This window comes from Tinamus guttatus, unplaced genomic scaffold (assembly GCF_059628265.1).
Source record: "Tinamus guttatus ecotype Peru unplaced genomic scaffold, ASM5962826v1 Tinamus_guttatus_pri_ptg000172l, whole genome shotgun sequence".
Classification (NCBI taxonomy): domain Eukaryota; kingdom Metazoa; phylum Chordata; class Aves; order Tinamiformes; family Tinamidae; genus Tinamus; species Tinamus guttatus.
The window spans coordinates 281,541-296,054 of NW_028288706.1; the positions used below are offsets into that span (position 1 = coordinate 281,541).

The window sequence follows — 14,514 nt, forward strand, 5'->3', positions numbered from 1 at the left end:
CGAAGCTGTGGGAATGTGTGCACGTGGCAGCCCTCCACAGAGCCATCTGGCTCGCTGTTAATGGATCACTGTTAAAATTTGTGCCGCCTCTGTTGTTTTCTTGGCTTTGGAAGATGTAGTCCACGTAATTTTGACTCAGTCAATCAGGCTGAACTAAGTCTGCCTTTTCTAAACCGCTACCGCTTATACGAGTTACCCCATGTTGTGTAATAGTGCGTTTTGATGGGTATGGCTGGAGCCGGGGTGCGCTGCCGGCTGTTGTGCGCGGCTGTTCCCGTGTCACCGCCTGTGCGGCCGCGGCACAGCCGGCAGGATCGCTGGGCAGACACACACAGGTGCCGGGAGAGCGCGTTTTAAGGGGGAAATGGCCTGTTGGTCACTGACGCTGCTTGGTATCAACTGTCTTTTCATGGCATGTTTTTTCTGATAGCAGAGGTGTCTCCATAATGGTAGACAATGCCCTGGGCATCAGGATAAATACACTTCTTTTTATGTATTCACAACCTTTCATTGAAAGAACTTCTCAGTCTAACAGAAGGACAATTTTATTAAACTCAAGGGACTAGTATTTCAAAGAGCTGTTAATCTTGGTAACTTCTCAATATGAAACTATAAATATTGTGATGGCTTCAAGAAGTTCTAAAACTCTCATGCATAGTCCTTTAAAAACAGGTGAGAAATTAAAAACCTTGTCTGCCTCTTAAAAGAGACAAAGCCGTGTAATGGCCTCTGTTTGATGTGAAAGATCTGAATCTCTAAAACACGTGTGAGGACAGCAGAGCTGTGCTTAATTGAAGCACAATGCTTATTTTCACAGCAGAAGGTGGAGCAGTAAACCCCAGGAATTGGGTTGTTAAGTGGACACCTCAGTGGCTGCAGCTCAGGAAATTGTCACCATTTGCAATCACTGCACTTAGTGCACGGAGACGCTGGGAGTAGTTACACCCCAGACAGGCTGTTGCGTCCAATTATGGGCTTTTGGCATTTCCTTAATAATTGTTAATTATGAGCTAACACTGGAACTAAATTTTCTTCTTGTTTCAGTGCCCAAAATTATAAAACAATTTTAGTCTGTGTTTTTATGCAGGAAAATTCTTCAGTGTGATCATTTTTTGTGTCTCAGAACAGATTACTACTTGTTTCTAATGTACTGAAAAATGTAGTTGCTTACAGCTGTAAACAGATGAGCTTTTCAGTTCCTGCTTTTCAGTGGCAAGTAATGAGAGAAGATTTCTTCCTAAGGAAAACAGAACAGGCACTTTGTCCAGCAGTAAATGTAATTATATTTAAATTATTCTTTAACTATGTAATAAGTGGTTTTTGCACATCATAAAGTTAATGTTTTCAATCTCTTTGACTATTAGTGATACATGGCTGTAAAAGAGAGGGGAGCTGTTCCAGCCCAGCCCAGGCCAGAGTACATCTAGGACATGGCCATGCTGTGTTTATTGAAGTTTGATAGTCAGGTATGGGTTCTCGTGTGCATTAACTTGGAGCAATGCAGCAAAAAGAATACCCATCGTTTAACCTGAGCAGCAGAATGGAGAGGACAGGTGAGTTAAGGACATCAGCACGACTGAACGGCAGCCTGATAGCCCAGGAGATGGAGAAGGGTCGAGGAGATGGGGAAAACGTGGGCCAGGGCAGCGAGGATGGGCAGCCTCCCCTGCCGCCTTAGAGGTGTCCTGCAGGTCTTACCTTCCTGAGCCCTGTGCCTTGATGCTGCCTTCACGTTTCTGCTTGAAGAGGAGACTGTAGAGTGGTGGAAAAAACATTTACATTTGTTTCTGTGCAGCCTTTGCAGAGGGAGGATCCTGTGAGTATGGCCTTGGCCTTTTCCTTCCCTAGAAACATAGAGAACAGGACCACAGAATGTCCTCGGGAAGATAATGAGAATATCTGAAACTAGAGTCTATGATTAGGGCAATTTCAGCGCAAGCAGTAGGAAATAAGCTGTAAGGCCAGGAAAATAGGTACGTCTCTTTAGCTTATTTCTAATGTTGTGTCATTGCAAAAACTATTCATCTTCTGATGTCAGAGTGATTCTCCCGATTTCATTATAAATTAGAGATGGAATAGGACCAATGTTTTTATTAATTCCTTTTTTATCAATGATGTTGTGACACTTTTTATTTTGCTGTTATCAGATTTATTACTATTTTTGAGATTTTGTATAGTATTTTAACCTCCGTTTTAGCTTTTATCTGTTCTTTGGTACGCTCTCCCTTGGGTTAGGTGTTCCGCAGATTGCAGTTGTCATCAGCTCTTTTCAAGAGCGTGGCTTGAATTATAGCTGGGAGTTAGACCATATTTTAAAACTTCTTTCTTTTTCAAAATGCCAGTCTGTTTTTTTCCTTTAGAAGGAAGGTTTTGGGAACCATATCTTGAATGCATTGAAATAACTGAGAATTAGAAAACCAGGGAATGATTGTGCTAAGTTTTTATGTTTTCTTTTTACAAAATTGCCGTAGTTTTACCATTTCTTCACAGATCAAACAGACAAAAAGCAGCTCTTTTGATGACCTACGAGGAACATGGCAACAGAAACTTTGGGAATTAATTCTAAAGAAATTCCTTAAAAGGGCAGCCAGTTGTTTGGATTTAAGCTGCCGCATGTAGCTCTTGTCCCTGCTGGCTGGGCAGCCCCGGCCGCTCCGGCCCCTTCTCCCGCTGAGCTCCGGCGCTTCCCGGCCGGGCTCCAGTGCTCCCGTTCCCGCGGCTTCCCGGCCGCCGGCAGGACAGGCCGGTGGCTGCGCTGCCCTAGGGGAGCACTCGCCCCGCAAGGGGGTAGAGCAGGAACAGCGCAAAGCACGAGCAGCAGCAGCAGCAGTTGGCACTTTGTGCTTATCATATGCAAAACTGGCCTTTATGGGTTATTAATTTAAGTCATTTGTCCTAGGGCAAGGCTGTATTTACAGGCCTTAACATAAAGACTGAGTGTTGCAGCTTGGGGTTTAAAAATGTCACTGCACATAGCAGTGCAGAAGTGAACTCTGTTTGTCACATCCAACCCAACACTTCCAAAGTATTTTTTTGCACTGCCTTCTGACACGATTTTTCCTTCTTATTGCCCTCCACCCAACCACTATTTGAACTCAAAAATTAAAAATAGCCAAATAAAAATGTTCATTATAGTCATCGGAACAGCTCGCTAATCGTGTGCCTGGCAGGGCTTCCAGGGGCTGCTCCCCACGCCGGGTCGGGGCTCCCTTCCCCTCGCCGCCCTCAGGCGGTGGCAGCTTGTCCTGCGCCGGGGCTGGTGGCAGCCGCGCTCGGCCCCTCCTGTGCCGGAACAGCCCTCGGCACCACCGGGGGCTTCTCGGCCTCTCCAGTTTAGGCCTTTGCAAAGCAGAGGGCAAGTCAAAATATCCGAGAAGAGCCTCTACTTAGTGTAATTTCCGAGGCTGCTTGGACGGAGACCTTGTTTTCCGCTTTGAGCAGGCTGTTTTCTGTAGTGTGACATTGAATCTGCCTCTCTGTTGCCATAGGAATATTATTGCATTAAATGAGAGAACCAGTGCCCTGCTGTTGACACATCCAAGCTAAGTGGTTGTCTCTGGAGCTTGCAGCTTCCTGCTGGGAAGGGCTGTACATAATTCTGCACATTATTTCTGCAACTCACACACAAAAGTCTTTCTGCACTAGAACTGTTAGCTAAATTTCCCAAAGTGAAAGCATGTACATTTGCAGTGCTGTACTGTGTTCACATGTAGCTTAATAAATCCTCCCCGTTGCCATCTTCCCGTCCCCTGGAGATACATTTTCAGTTTGAAGTTTCTAGCTCTGTACTGAGGAGGATGAGGCACAGCAGGGTAGAGGGATCCTCGCTCGGGCTCCTGCCCCCCTGGATAACAGTGCAGATGTGATTTAGTTAGCTTTTTACTTTTAGTTTTTTAAATGTATTTTTTTTAAAGCAGCTCATATTGAAACAATGCATGTTCTCCCTGCTCAAGGACCGGCTTTGGTTTCGTGTGGGAAACTCTTTTTTTTCCCTGTGGGTAACATGAGATGTTATTTGCCTTGTCTTTTTCCAGTGGTAATAATGGTATTTTCCAAGGCTGGGAGGATGCCCTGAACCGCCCAGGCTCCCGGTATCTAATACACACTCCCAAGTGATCCCTGCTCACCGGCTTTCGCACAGGCACCAGAATTTGCCCGTGTTATATATGGTTCTGTGGGGCAGAATATACTTTATTTTGTAACTGAGCAATTTATTCATGGCTAATAAGCACCCATTAGGTGCTGCCTCTGTGCCAGTCCTTAATAAAACTTGAAAAAATCTCTTTATCATCATCTTCTTTTTAATCAAATTTTGGTGACTGTAAATTAATCTAGTGATTAATTACACCTCCCTAGAAAAAGAAATATATACTTCTGCCCAGCAGAAAGCTATGTGTTTATATTATAGAACTGAGATGGGGGGATTGTCAAAGTACACAATTACCCATCTCTGAAAATAATGCCATATTCATTACTAAAACAGACTTATCGTACAGACAAGTTGCCACAAGACACTAATTACTTTTTTTGCTGTTAAAGTAGTTCTGGTAATGAAAAAAAAATCCTTAATTTCTTTGCGCAGACATAAAATACAAAGCAGATGTTTCCATTGTTTGTTACCCTTGGGTAAAGCTGAATTACACCAGCCAGTGAGTCTGCTTTTTTTTTTCAGTAGATCATCAGTCTGTAGTTGAAAAATACAACCTGCTGTTGTACCTGCTACAGCGTCTGGGGCAAGTCCTGCCTGTTCCAGTGGTGTCGCGGGCGGCTGCGCCGCGCGAGGCGTTGGTGGACGCTGCTGGGAGCAGCTGGACTGGAAAGGGAAAGAACAGAAGGAAATTCATATTTTGTTAATTGTACATTTGTTCATATTCCTGCATCTTACCGTGTTCAAAAAGCTAATGCTTAATATTCTGTCACTCTACTGGTATTGCCATAAACAAAAGCAAGCAATAGGGGTAGGAAAAAAGAGCATAAAAACTCAAATATATTAATCTTTCATAGGAACTCAGTGGAGAAAGAACCAAGAACAAGATTTGAAGAAAGCTCTGCAGAACACGGACCAGGACATCCCACTCGTATTTGTCAGCGGCAATCATGACATTGGCAATACTCCAACCAGAGAAACGATAGAAGATTATTGCAAGAACTGGGGAGATGATTATTTCAGCTTTTGGGTCGGAGGTGTTTTGTTTCTCGTGCTAAATTCTCAGTTATATTTTGATTCTTCTAAATGCCCCGACTTACGGCAAGCCCAAGACATGTGGCTTAATGGTCAGCTGGCTGCAGCGGAAAAACATAAGTGCCACCATGTGATAGTGTTTCAGCACATCCCTCTGTTTCTGCGGACACCTGAGGAAGAAAATGACTACTTCAACTTGGAAAAAGCAGTTCGTCAAGAGATAATGGAGAAGTTTCACAAAACAGGTACTTTCTTCTATTTCTCTATCCTAGAATTCCTGTTGCAGTTTAATTGTTAATGGTTACACTGCCAAACAAAATACATTAAATTTGAATGGTGCCATTTTCGAGCAGTTTTAGGTATTGCTTATAAGCCTCATGGTTCCCCCAGGTCAAAATTTTCGACTGAGTCTCATCACCTTTCAAAAGGACCAAAAGAACAACTTGGAGCTTAAAATGAAAAACTGGAAGTGAGAAACTCCATAAAATAAGTAGGAAGGAATCCATTTTACAAGCATTCATAGGTACAAGACCATCTGATCTTTTCCTGCTTAAGCACTGGAAGATCAGATATTGCTATAGAGAAAAAACAAAAAAAGGGAATTTGTGTTTAACGTAAACAGAGAAACAGAATTCAGAATTCAGAGTGTAATACAGACCGGATTTATTCCATGTCAGAAAGGGTTTTGCTCTCCTAAGATCCATCCTTGGTCCGTCCATCCGCGCAGGGCTGCGTGCGGGACGCAGGGCGGCCGAGCCAGGCAGGGCTCTTCCCATCGCCCCTCCCAACTGCTCTCATTTTCCTGGCGTGTCCGGGCCCCGCAAAATCTCCTGCCCCACAGTACCAGCTTTCTGCCTCTGGAAAAACACGTGTTGTTTGGATTACTGAACAATGGAAATTGCTTCTGGTATTGTTCCTAATTTCCCATATAATTGTTATGCCTGGTCTCATCCCAAACCAGCCTCATTTCCAAACTCTGGCTTCCCTCCCGTTTCCAGTAAGGAGGGCCAAAATTCAGTTTTCTGGGAGCTTTCCAGAAGACTGACATATTTGCACATTCAAGATTTACAGGTTTTTTTGCCCATGAGGAGACATGCAGAGAAGACCTCATGGTGTCTTAATAGCAGATAGAAAGGTGTCATTTTGGGACTCTAAGAGAATTTTGATTAGGAATTCTGGCTTTATTGTAACAGAAGGAACGTTTTATATTTCAAGAAAAAACAGTAGGATTGTCTGCTTGTAAATGGAAGAAAGTAGCATTTCAAACAAAAAGGAGGGATCCAAAGATAACATAATTTGAAATATATATGTGTATAAGCTAGTCACATCATTACTACATCTTAAATCAATGAGTACCCCTTTCCTTTGCCTCACTGTATACATTTAATCTGTTCTTACTGTAAGAGCTTTTCTTTCTTCTTCTTTTTTTTTTTTTTGAGTGCTCAAGGCAGTGACTTCTAGGATGATTACTCCCAATTTTTGCACAATTAATCTTTTCTTTTTCCTTTGAAAAGATTTGCTTGACAGGTAAAGGCCCCAAATTTAATATATCTGATGTAAAACACTGTGTTTTCATTTTTAAACTTCTCCTAAGGAAAATATAACTACCTGTTTATGATCTTTTTTTTATTTTTTAGATTTTAGTGCTAATATAGTCGGAAATATTTCTCTCTAACGTCATACTTATATTGTTGACTGAAAAATCCATCCAATAACTAAGCATTAATCACAGAATGGCTGAGGCTGGCAGGGACCTCTGGAGATCATCCAGTCCCACCCCCTGCTCCAGCAGGGACATCCAGAGCAGGGGCACAGGGCGGCATCCAGGCGGGTTTGAAGATCTCCAGAGAAGGAGCCTCCACAGCCTCTCTGGGCAGCCTGTGCCAGGGCTCTGGCACCCTCACAGGAAAGAAGTTCTTCCTCACGTGGAGATGGAGCTGCCTGGGGTTCAGCTTGTACCCGTTACCCCTTGTCCTGTCGCTGGCCACCACGGAGAAGAGTTTGGCCCCATCCTCCGTATACTCACCCCTCAGGTGCTTGAACATGTTGATCAAATCTCTCAGTCTTCTCTTCTCCAGGCTAAACAGGCCCCGCTCGCTCAGTCTTTCCTGACAGGACAGATGCTCCCGTCCCTTTATCATCTTTGTCGCTCTGCGCTGGCCCCTCTCTAGCAGCTCCATGTCCCTCTTGTCCTGTGGAGCCCAGAACTGCCCCCAATGCTCCAGGTGCCTCCCCAGAGCTGAGCAGAGGGGCAGGATCCCTCCCTCGCCCGCTGGCAACGCTCCTCCTGCTGCAGCCAGGAGCCCATGGGCCTTCCTGGCCACGAGGGCACATTGCTGCCTCATGGGGAACCTGGTGTCAACCAGGACTCCCAGATCCTTCTCTGCGGAGCTGCTTTCCAGCAGGTCAACCCCTCATCTACGCTGGTTATTCCTGCACTGGTCCTTCTTGAACCTCATGAGGTTCCTCTCTGCCCAACTCTCCATCCTGTCCAGGCCCCTCTGAACGGCAGCGCAGCCCTCAGGAGTGTCGGCCACTCCTCCCAGCTTGGTGTCATCTGCAAACTTGTCAGGGTGTGCTCTGTGCCCTCGTCCAAGTCATTGATGAACAAGTTTAAGAGCACTGTGCTCAGTACTGACCCTTGTGGGGCAACACTGGCCACAGGCCTCCAGCTAGACTCAGCACCGATCCTGAGCTTGGAGAAAGTGGTGTTTGAGTATTGTCCAACTCTCCTGGACCCCCTTTCCTTCTAGGGCCCTGGCCCAGGGGATTCCTCCAAGGAAGTCCCTGAAGGGGTCCAACTTGGCTCTTTTGAAGTCCAGTGGTGCAGTCCTACTTCTTGTGCACCTTCCTCCTCGCAGGATCGTGAATTCCAGCATCTCGTGGACCCTACAGCCAAGACTGCCCCCAATCCTCACATTTCCCACTAGACCATCTCTGCTCCTTAGTATCCGGTCTAGCAGCGCCTCTCTCCTTGTTGGCTCATGGGCCACCTGCATCGTGCAGTTGTCTGCAGTGTTCTGCAGGAACCTCCTGCACTGCCCGTTCCCAGCTGTGCAGTTATCCCAGCAGACAGCAGGGTGGTTGAAGTCCACCGTGAGGACCAGGGCCTGGGACGATGGGGCTTCCTGCAGCGGCCTGCAGAGGCCTCATCCACTGCTCTCCCTCAGGCCTGCAGTGAACACCCACCGCAGTGTCGCCCCTGTTGGCTGCCCTTTAATCCTCACCCGCAGCCTCTCGACTGTCCTCCCCTGTGCCGAGCTCCATACATTTCAGTTGCTCTCACACAAAGGGCAACTCCGCCACCTCGCCTCCCTGGCCCATCCTTCCTACAAAGCCTGAAACCATCCATGGCCACGTTCTAGTCGTGAGAGCTGTCCCACTGTGTCTCAGCAACTGCAGTGAGATCGTGGCCCTGCAGTCGCACATGCATCTCTGGTTCGCCTTGTTTATTCCCTGCGCTGCGTGTGTTTCCATAGGGGCATTTGAGTTGGGCACCCAGTGTGCCTCTCTTTCTAGCTGGGGCAGCTGGAACTGGACTGCCTGACCCTCAGTGGCTCCTGCTTTGCTGGGTTCCCTCCCCAGCCTTGGGGCAGCCTTCGCTGCAGTTGGGCGGCTGTGGGTGGCACCCACTGCCTCCCCGCGGGGGACATGGAGACAGGAGCAGTTCTGGCCTCACGTTTTCTGTCACCCTAACGGTTAGCAACATTTGGCACCACTGAGTGAGTGCTGGGGATGTAATTAGTGAAGAGGTAGCAGGGGTTATATAAGATGTTGTCGCTGCAGTTGGTGAGGCTGCAGCGACGCCGTGTCCCTCTGGACAGTGCTTTGCTTTATCAGAGTGTTCTCACACACGCTCCCTCCGCAAGCAGAGCAGAAGTGGTGCAGACTGAAACTTTTTTATCCATGTAAAATGGTGAGTCACATTTTTCTTTTTCTGGCTAGCTTAGTAAATTTTTTTCTCCTGGTTTATGGAGTTAATTTAAAATACATGAGACTGCAGAGCATTTGTTTCCATGTTTAACCTGGCTGCAGCCGGGCTTTCTCAGTACTGATTTTTCTTCGCAGGGTTATTTGCGATTCACTCCGCTGTGGTCAGTGCGGAAGCCTGGGCAGAGGACAGGACAGTGACAGGCTCCTTGCATGGGGGGCAGGCGGGGACACCAGTAAGAGCCAACAGCCCAGGGAGCAGGTTGCCCAACTCCCTGTCTGTGCCTTCATCACAGGCTTACGGGCCCCACTGCTTCCCATTCTGCCCCTCTGCCAACCCCCCAGAGCCTCCCAAAATGCCATCCGTTTTGGGTTCCTTCAGGACTATGTTAAAAAGATCAATCTTTTATTTATTATTTTACATAATAAGTAAATGAGTCAATAAGTAATATTCACAAGCCAATGAATCAAATGTTTTGCTGCTTAAATGAATACACAGAGCAGGCAGCAGCAAACAGCACAACCAGGAACGCGAGGAAAAATGAGCTGAATCAAAACTTGGCTTCGAGTTTCCTTAGTAACAGCTGCAGTCTGTTCCCATTCGTAACTCCTGTGAGGAATGGGCTTTGTAAGGCCACAAAACGTTGTCAGCAGCTTCCGACGAGGCAGCTGCCAACGTGGGGTCGGTGCATGGGACACAGTGACGCCCGCTAGTTCCTGTCTCTCTGCCTTGCCAAAGAATAATCAATTTCAGCATATCATTAGACATGAAATTGGCTTTGCCCCACTTCAGTTGATAAATTCTTGGAGGATGAAAACATAGAAAAAAATGGTAATGAAATCTCAATCTCTCTTTTTTTTTAAAAAAAATAATAATGGCCTCCAGTTTAAGCTGCTTACCCCTCATTTATTCTGGAAAGTCAGTCTCCTTTGTTATGAATCTTCCAGGCTGGATTCTCCTCTCCCCCTCATCAGGCCTTCTTTCTTTTTATTCCATCTCTCCCTATCCACTCTGGCATGGTTCTCCTCTCCAGTACTTCCAAGCACCACATAGGCCTGTGTAATAATGAAAAAAAAAATCAGTTTACTGTGCATATTTTAGGGGTTGTTGTGTTTGGAAATGTTAACGGATGGACCTTGCCAGTAAGCCAGAATCAGACCTGAAGCTATTTCATGTTTATATGTTTTCTAAAAATGTCAAATTCAGGGCCATGACTCATCTGCTTACAAAGAAAAATGGGAAAGGAGGACAATGTGTATTAATATAGGGCCGTCTGTAAAACAGAGACATTCACACAAACATATGTAGGAATAATGCAGTACTGGGCTGTTGTACAGATGCTTTAAGGTGAGGTATGTAACCAGCATATTTGGCATCTATTTTAAATTTAAACGCGTGATGATTTTCTTACAATCAGTTACATATTACATAATGTTTTGGGTTTAAATATCCGCTCATTACAAGCAGAGATAAAAGACTAACTGTAGAGGCTACATCTGTTATGAAATATTGAATTACATTTCTCACATTAGAAGTGTCCTTAGCAGTTGGGCTAATTAAAGATATAATCATGTCCTTATGATAAATATTTATAAATTGAAAATCTGGCACTTGTAAATATGTATTGCCACTGTGCAAAGTTAAACCATTCTTGTGAGCTGTATAGGAAGAAACCTCGCTGCGATTTTTGTTTAAATGGGGTTATTACCAACAAAATTGACCTCGATAAGGAGATTCTGGGGAGAGTCCAGAGAACGGGTCCGTTCAGAACGCTGGTCACCAGTTTCTGGAAGTGCACGTGTAAAACCCGGAGCGCTGAGCCGCCCTTCCCGGTGCGTCTCCTCTACACGCAGACTCCACGCGGGAAAACCCGGGGCGCCCGGACTGCGCCCGAGCCGAGCCGGCCCTCCCCCCGGGAGACCTGGGCGCAGTCGCCTCTGCCCGAGAGGGGCTCGTTCAGCTCTTACACACGCCGCAGTGCTGAGAGAAACAGCTTTGCATGGAAAAATGAAGAATCTGGTAGTCGATCCAAGAATCTGATCTGCAGGTCATGTTTCCGGATAAACATAATTAATTTTTAAATTAATTAGTCTACGTAAAAGGAGAAATACCTTTCCTACGTGTCCAATTCACATATAATTTTCCTAGTTTAATTATTACAGGTATTTCTATGACCTGAAAAATGTGGTTTTGCTGAGCTACAGGCAGCCTAGTATAGATTTTTTGTCCTGAGAATCATCACTGACAGACTGAAATTAATAAGGCTAACACACTTAACACACTAGTAAGTGTTTCTTAATAACCCTATTATATAAGCAAATATCCGAACACATTTCAGAGTTTGCTGAATAAAACCTGCACTAATACCTGGCTTTCCAGCAACAAAGTAAGAATCTGTTCTTCAGAAAGAGAGGACAAACACAGTAGTTTACCTAGGCAAGAGGCAATTTTTCAGATGTGGTAAAAACATTTTGTGCGTGCAGGAGAAACAAGAGCCTAACTCTATTAAATGTCTTCCCATTTTACCATTTGTGATGGTAGATGCTTTAATTTCTAACAGCCTTTGCTCATGAAAGGATGTGATACCTCCTTCTGCCCCTTGCAGAAATGTTACCCCAGGAGAGTAGAATTAAAGGGGAAGAAACTTTCTGAATAGGGGCAGCTGAGATAAATTTGAGTACAAAAGTAAAATGGGGAGTGCTGAAAGCTGCTGTTTCTAGAATTTACCAGCCAACACACGCCATGCTTCATTATTTAATCTGTCATGTAATCAGCAGTGACAAGGGAGTAATATTTTCTTCTTCCTGCCTTTGAGACCCCAATTTTGGCAAAGCTCTTCCACCAAGTGAGCAATCTCAGGGCTTGCTTATGTGCAGTTTGTCAGTATTTAAGATAATAGAGGTTTAAATACACTGAACTTTAGCTCGGAATCATTTAATCTTGAAATGACGTACTCATGTACAAGCACAGTAAACAAATTTAATATTTTTGATGTAACTTCAGAATAACAAAGATTTTAAGAGTAAGTGTGATAATGTAATGTAGGATGTAGACACAGATACGGACATTTCACATGTACATCATCATTTCCTAAATCATATCCCTTTTTCCCCCCAAAAAATCCATAGCAACACAGTACAAAGTACGCTTACTTTGTAGGAAATAATCCTGTACAGGACGGGGTCTGTCTAAGGTGGACTCAGGAGGTTACAAGATCCAGGGTGTTGGGTACTGGAGTTCTGGTGGTAGAAAGGGAGCGGGTTTTTTGGAGAGAGGGTCTGAGCGCGCCTGGGCACGGTGCTGTCCTGCTAACAGGGCTGAGAGAGATGGTTTTGCAACAACAGCTGCTTGGCAGCCGCAGTGATGTAAGCGCTCCTCAGCTTATAACGAGAGAAAAATCACTTTAATTCCAGCAGAGAGTGTTGCTTACGACAACTACTCAGTGCTATCACTGCTGCGTGGCACTGGAGTCTTGACAGCACTGGCCACGGGGAAAAAGGTAACGGCAAAGCGTGCTCCTGCGCTGGGAGAACACCAGGGCGTGGGGCAAAACTGCCTTGAGAGCAGCGGAACAGCTACTGCTCTTGAAATTGCAATCCCTGCTATATCTGGAAGTGAAAGGAAGGAGGAAAGCCAGGCTGTGCCCAGCGCTCCAGGCCAGCTGGGCCCAGCGGCCGCGTCTCCCAGGCACATCTGGGCAGGTCCGTGGGTATGTGGGTCCGTGTGCCCCGGCTCTCTGTGCCGGAGCCCACCCCACACTGCGCTGCTGCCGCTGTGACGGTACCAGAGAGGGCCAGCAAGAGGCATTTTCCCTCAAGACGGTTTCCTTGTTTTATAGAGCTGCTTCTCCATCTATTTACTTACTTAGTTTTTGTCTCTCCTGCTATTCCTACCAGGCTCTAGCTAGTTGGGGCACCAGCTCTTGCTAGTGTAGCCCTTTCCTTCGGTCCCAATGGAGCAAAAGGTGCAACCAGCAAAAGTAATGACTTTTAAATAAGCGCAGTTCTACCTTAACTGCAAGCTAATTTTCATTATCAAATATAAACAGCAAACACAGAAGCAGAGCAGCTAGACCAGACTGAAGATCTCTGTAGCCCTCTCTACTGCTCCTGCAGCAGAAACCTAGGGAAGAGAAGACAGCAAAATACGTAACAATATTTTTGTAAAATACTTTCCTAGTCTCCAACAATGCATCTTTTCAGGGAATCATTTTATCATATGTTATTAATATACTGCTATTTAAATTATTTTACGCATTTATCCAATTCATTTTGTTTTTTGAAAATTCACCTTTCGCAATGGTCCGTAAGAAGGAGTTTCAAGCTTCGAATCTTATGTGAGGAAATATCTCCTTTTGTTTGCTGTGGTTTGCACTGGGAGTCATAAATCTGCAAATGAAATGCAGAGAACGCTGGTTCACATCAGTAGTTATTTAAAAAAATAGTTCACTTGTTAACACTTGCAGGGTGATAACCTGGATCATGTGATTTCAATGCTCAGCCAGAACTCTTTCCCTCCCCCAAATTCTCTACAGAGTTCATGGCAGAAGAAGGGTCCGTACTGTGCCCATTACATATTTATTATGTCATTCATATTCCACTAATTTAGCCTTCTTCATTCTCTTACAGTCTCATTTGCTGAGAAAAGCATTTATTTAATTGAAGGCTCCGTCTAAATAAAGCCTGCTACTGATTGCCTGTGCTGATTATTCCAGGCATTCTCTTCCTAATTTGGAAAACTTGCTTGCTTTTCTGAGGTTTATTTTTATATGGTAATTTTCTTCCTACATTTTTACACTGTCCATAGCACTGGTTTGAGCAGTTCGAATGGAGGCTAGGCCAGTCACATTTTGGACAAAGAAAATGTACAAAAGAAAAAAAAAAGGCATTTCGGTTACATTAGAAACTAGAGTTGAGAAACAACTACTTCTGAGTAAGGCATGTTTTTGGAGACGAGCCATGGAAGTGAAGTTCATTACAGAAATTAGAGTCGGACAGCCTTGGAATTTCAACTAGTTAAGACTGAATTTGTGCCCAGTCTCATTTGTTTGAGAAAAACTGTTTTCTAAATATGTATTTTCTTAAGAAGCAACTTTTCAATATTTCAAGATAAATGTAGCTGCATTATTTTCCATGCTGTTTTAACTTATTTGGAATTCTCTAATCATTGCATCTAGATTTCCTTTGAGATTTCCTAAGAGAAAAATACTCTGTATTTTTTCAATTAACTTCAGTTATCAAATATTAAAGAATGGATTTAAAAATAATAAAGCTTAGCGTTTTTTCAAGAAGTCAGCAAGAGATAGGTACTTCACAAAACCTTTCCGTCTCACTGGAGATCTTTTCCTCCCTCTTTGTGACCTCGTCCTTCATTAAGGAGGTAATTTGTGATCACTTCAGAT

At 44.7% G+C, this 14,514-nt stretch overlaps 1 protein-coding gene across 3 annotated transcripts in view; it reads left to right on the forward strand.

The window, feature by feature from the left end:
* The window catches only part of CPPED1 (calcineurin like phosphoesterase domain containing 1), a 74,693-nt gene that overhangs the window by 51,699 nt on the left and 8,480 nt on the right, over positions 1-14,514 (forward strand). For all 3 annotated transcript variants that reach the window (XM_088522995.1, XM_088522997.1, XM_088522994.1), the window contains one exon: positions 5,005-5,427. In XM_088522995.1, coding sequence (XP_088379121.1) covers positions 5,005-5,427 — 423 coding nt within the window. The remainder of the gene's footprint in view (positions 1-5,004; positions 5,428-14,514) is intronic.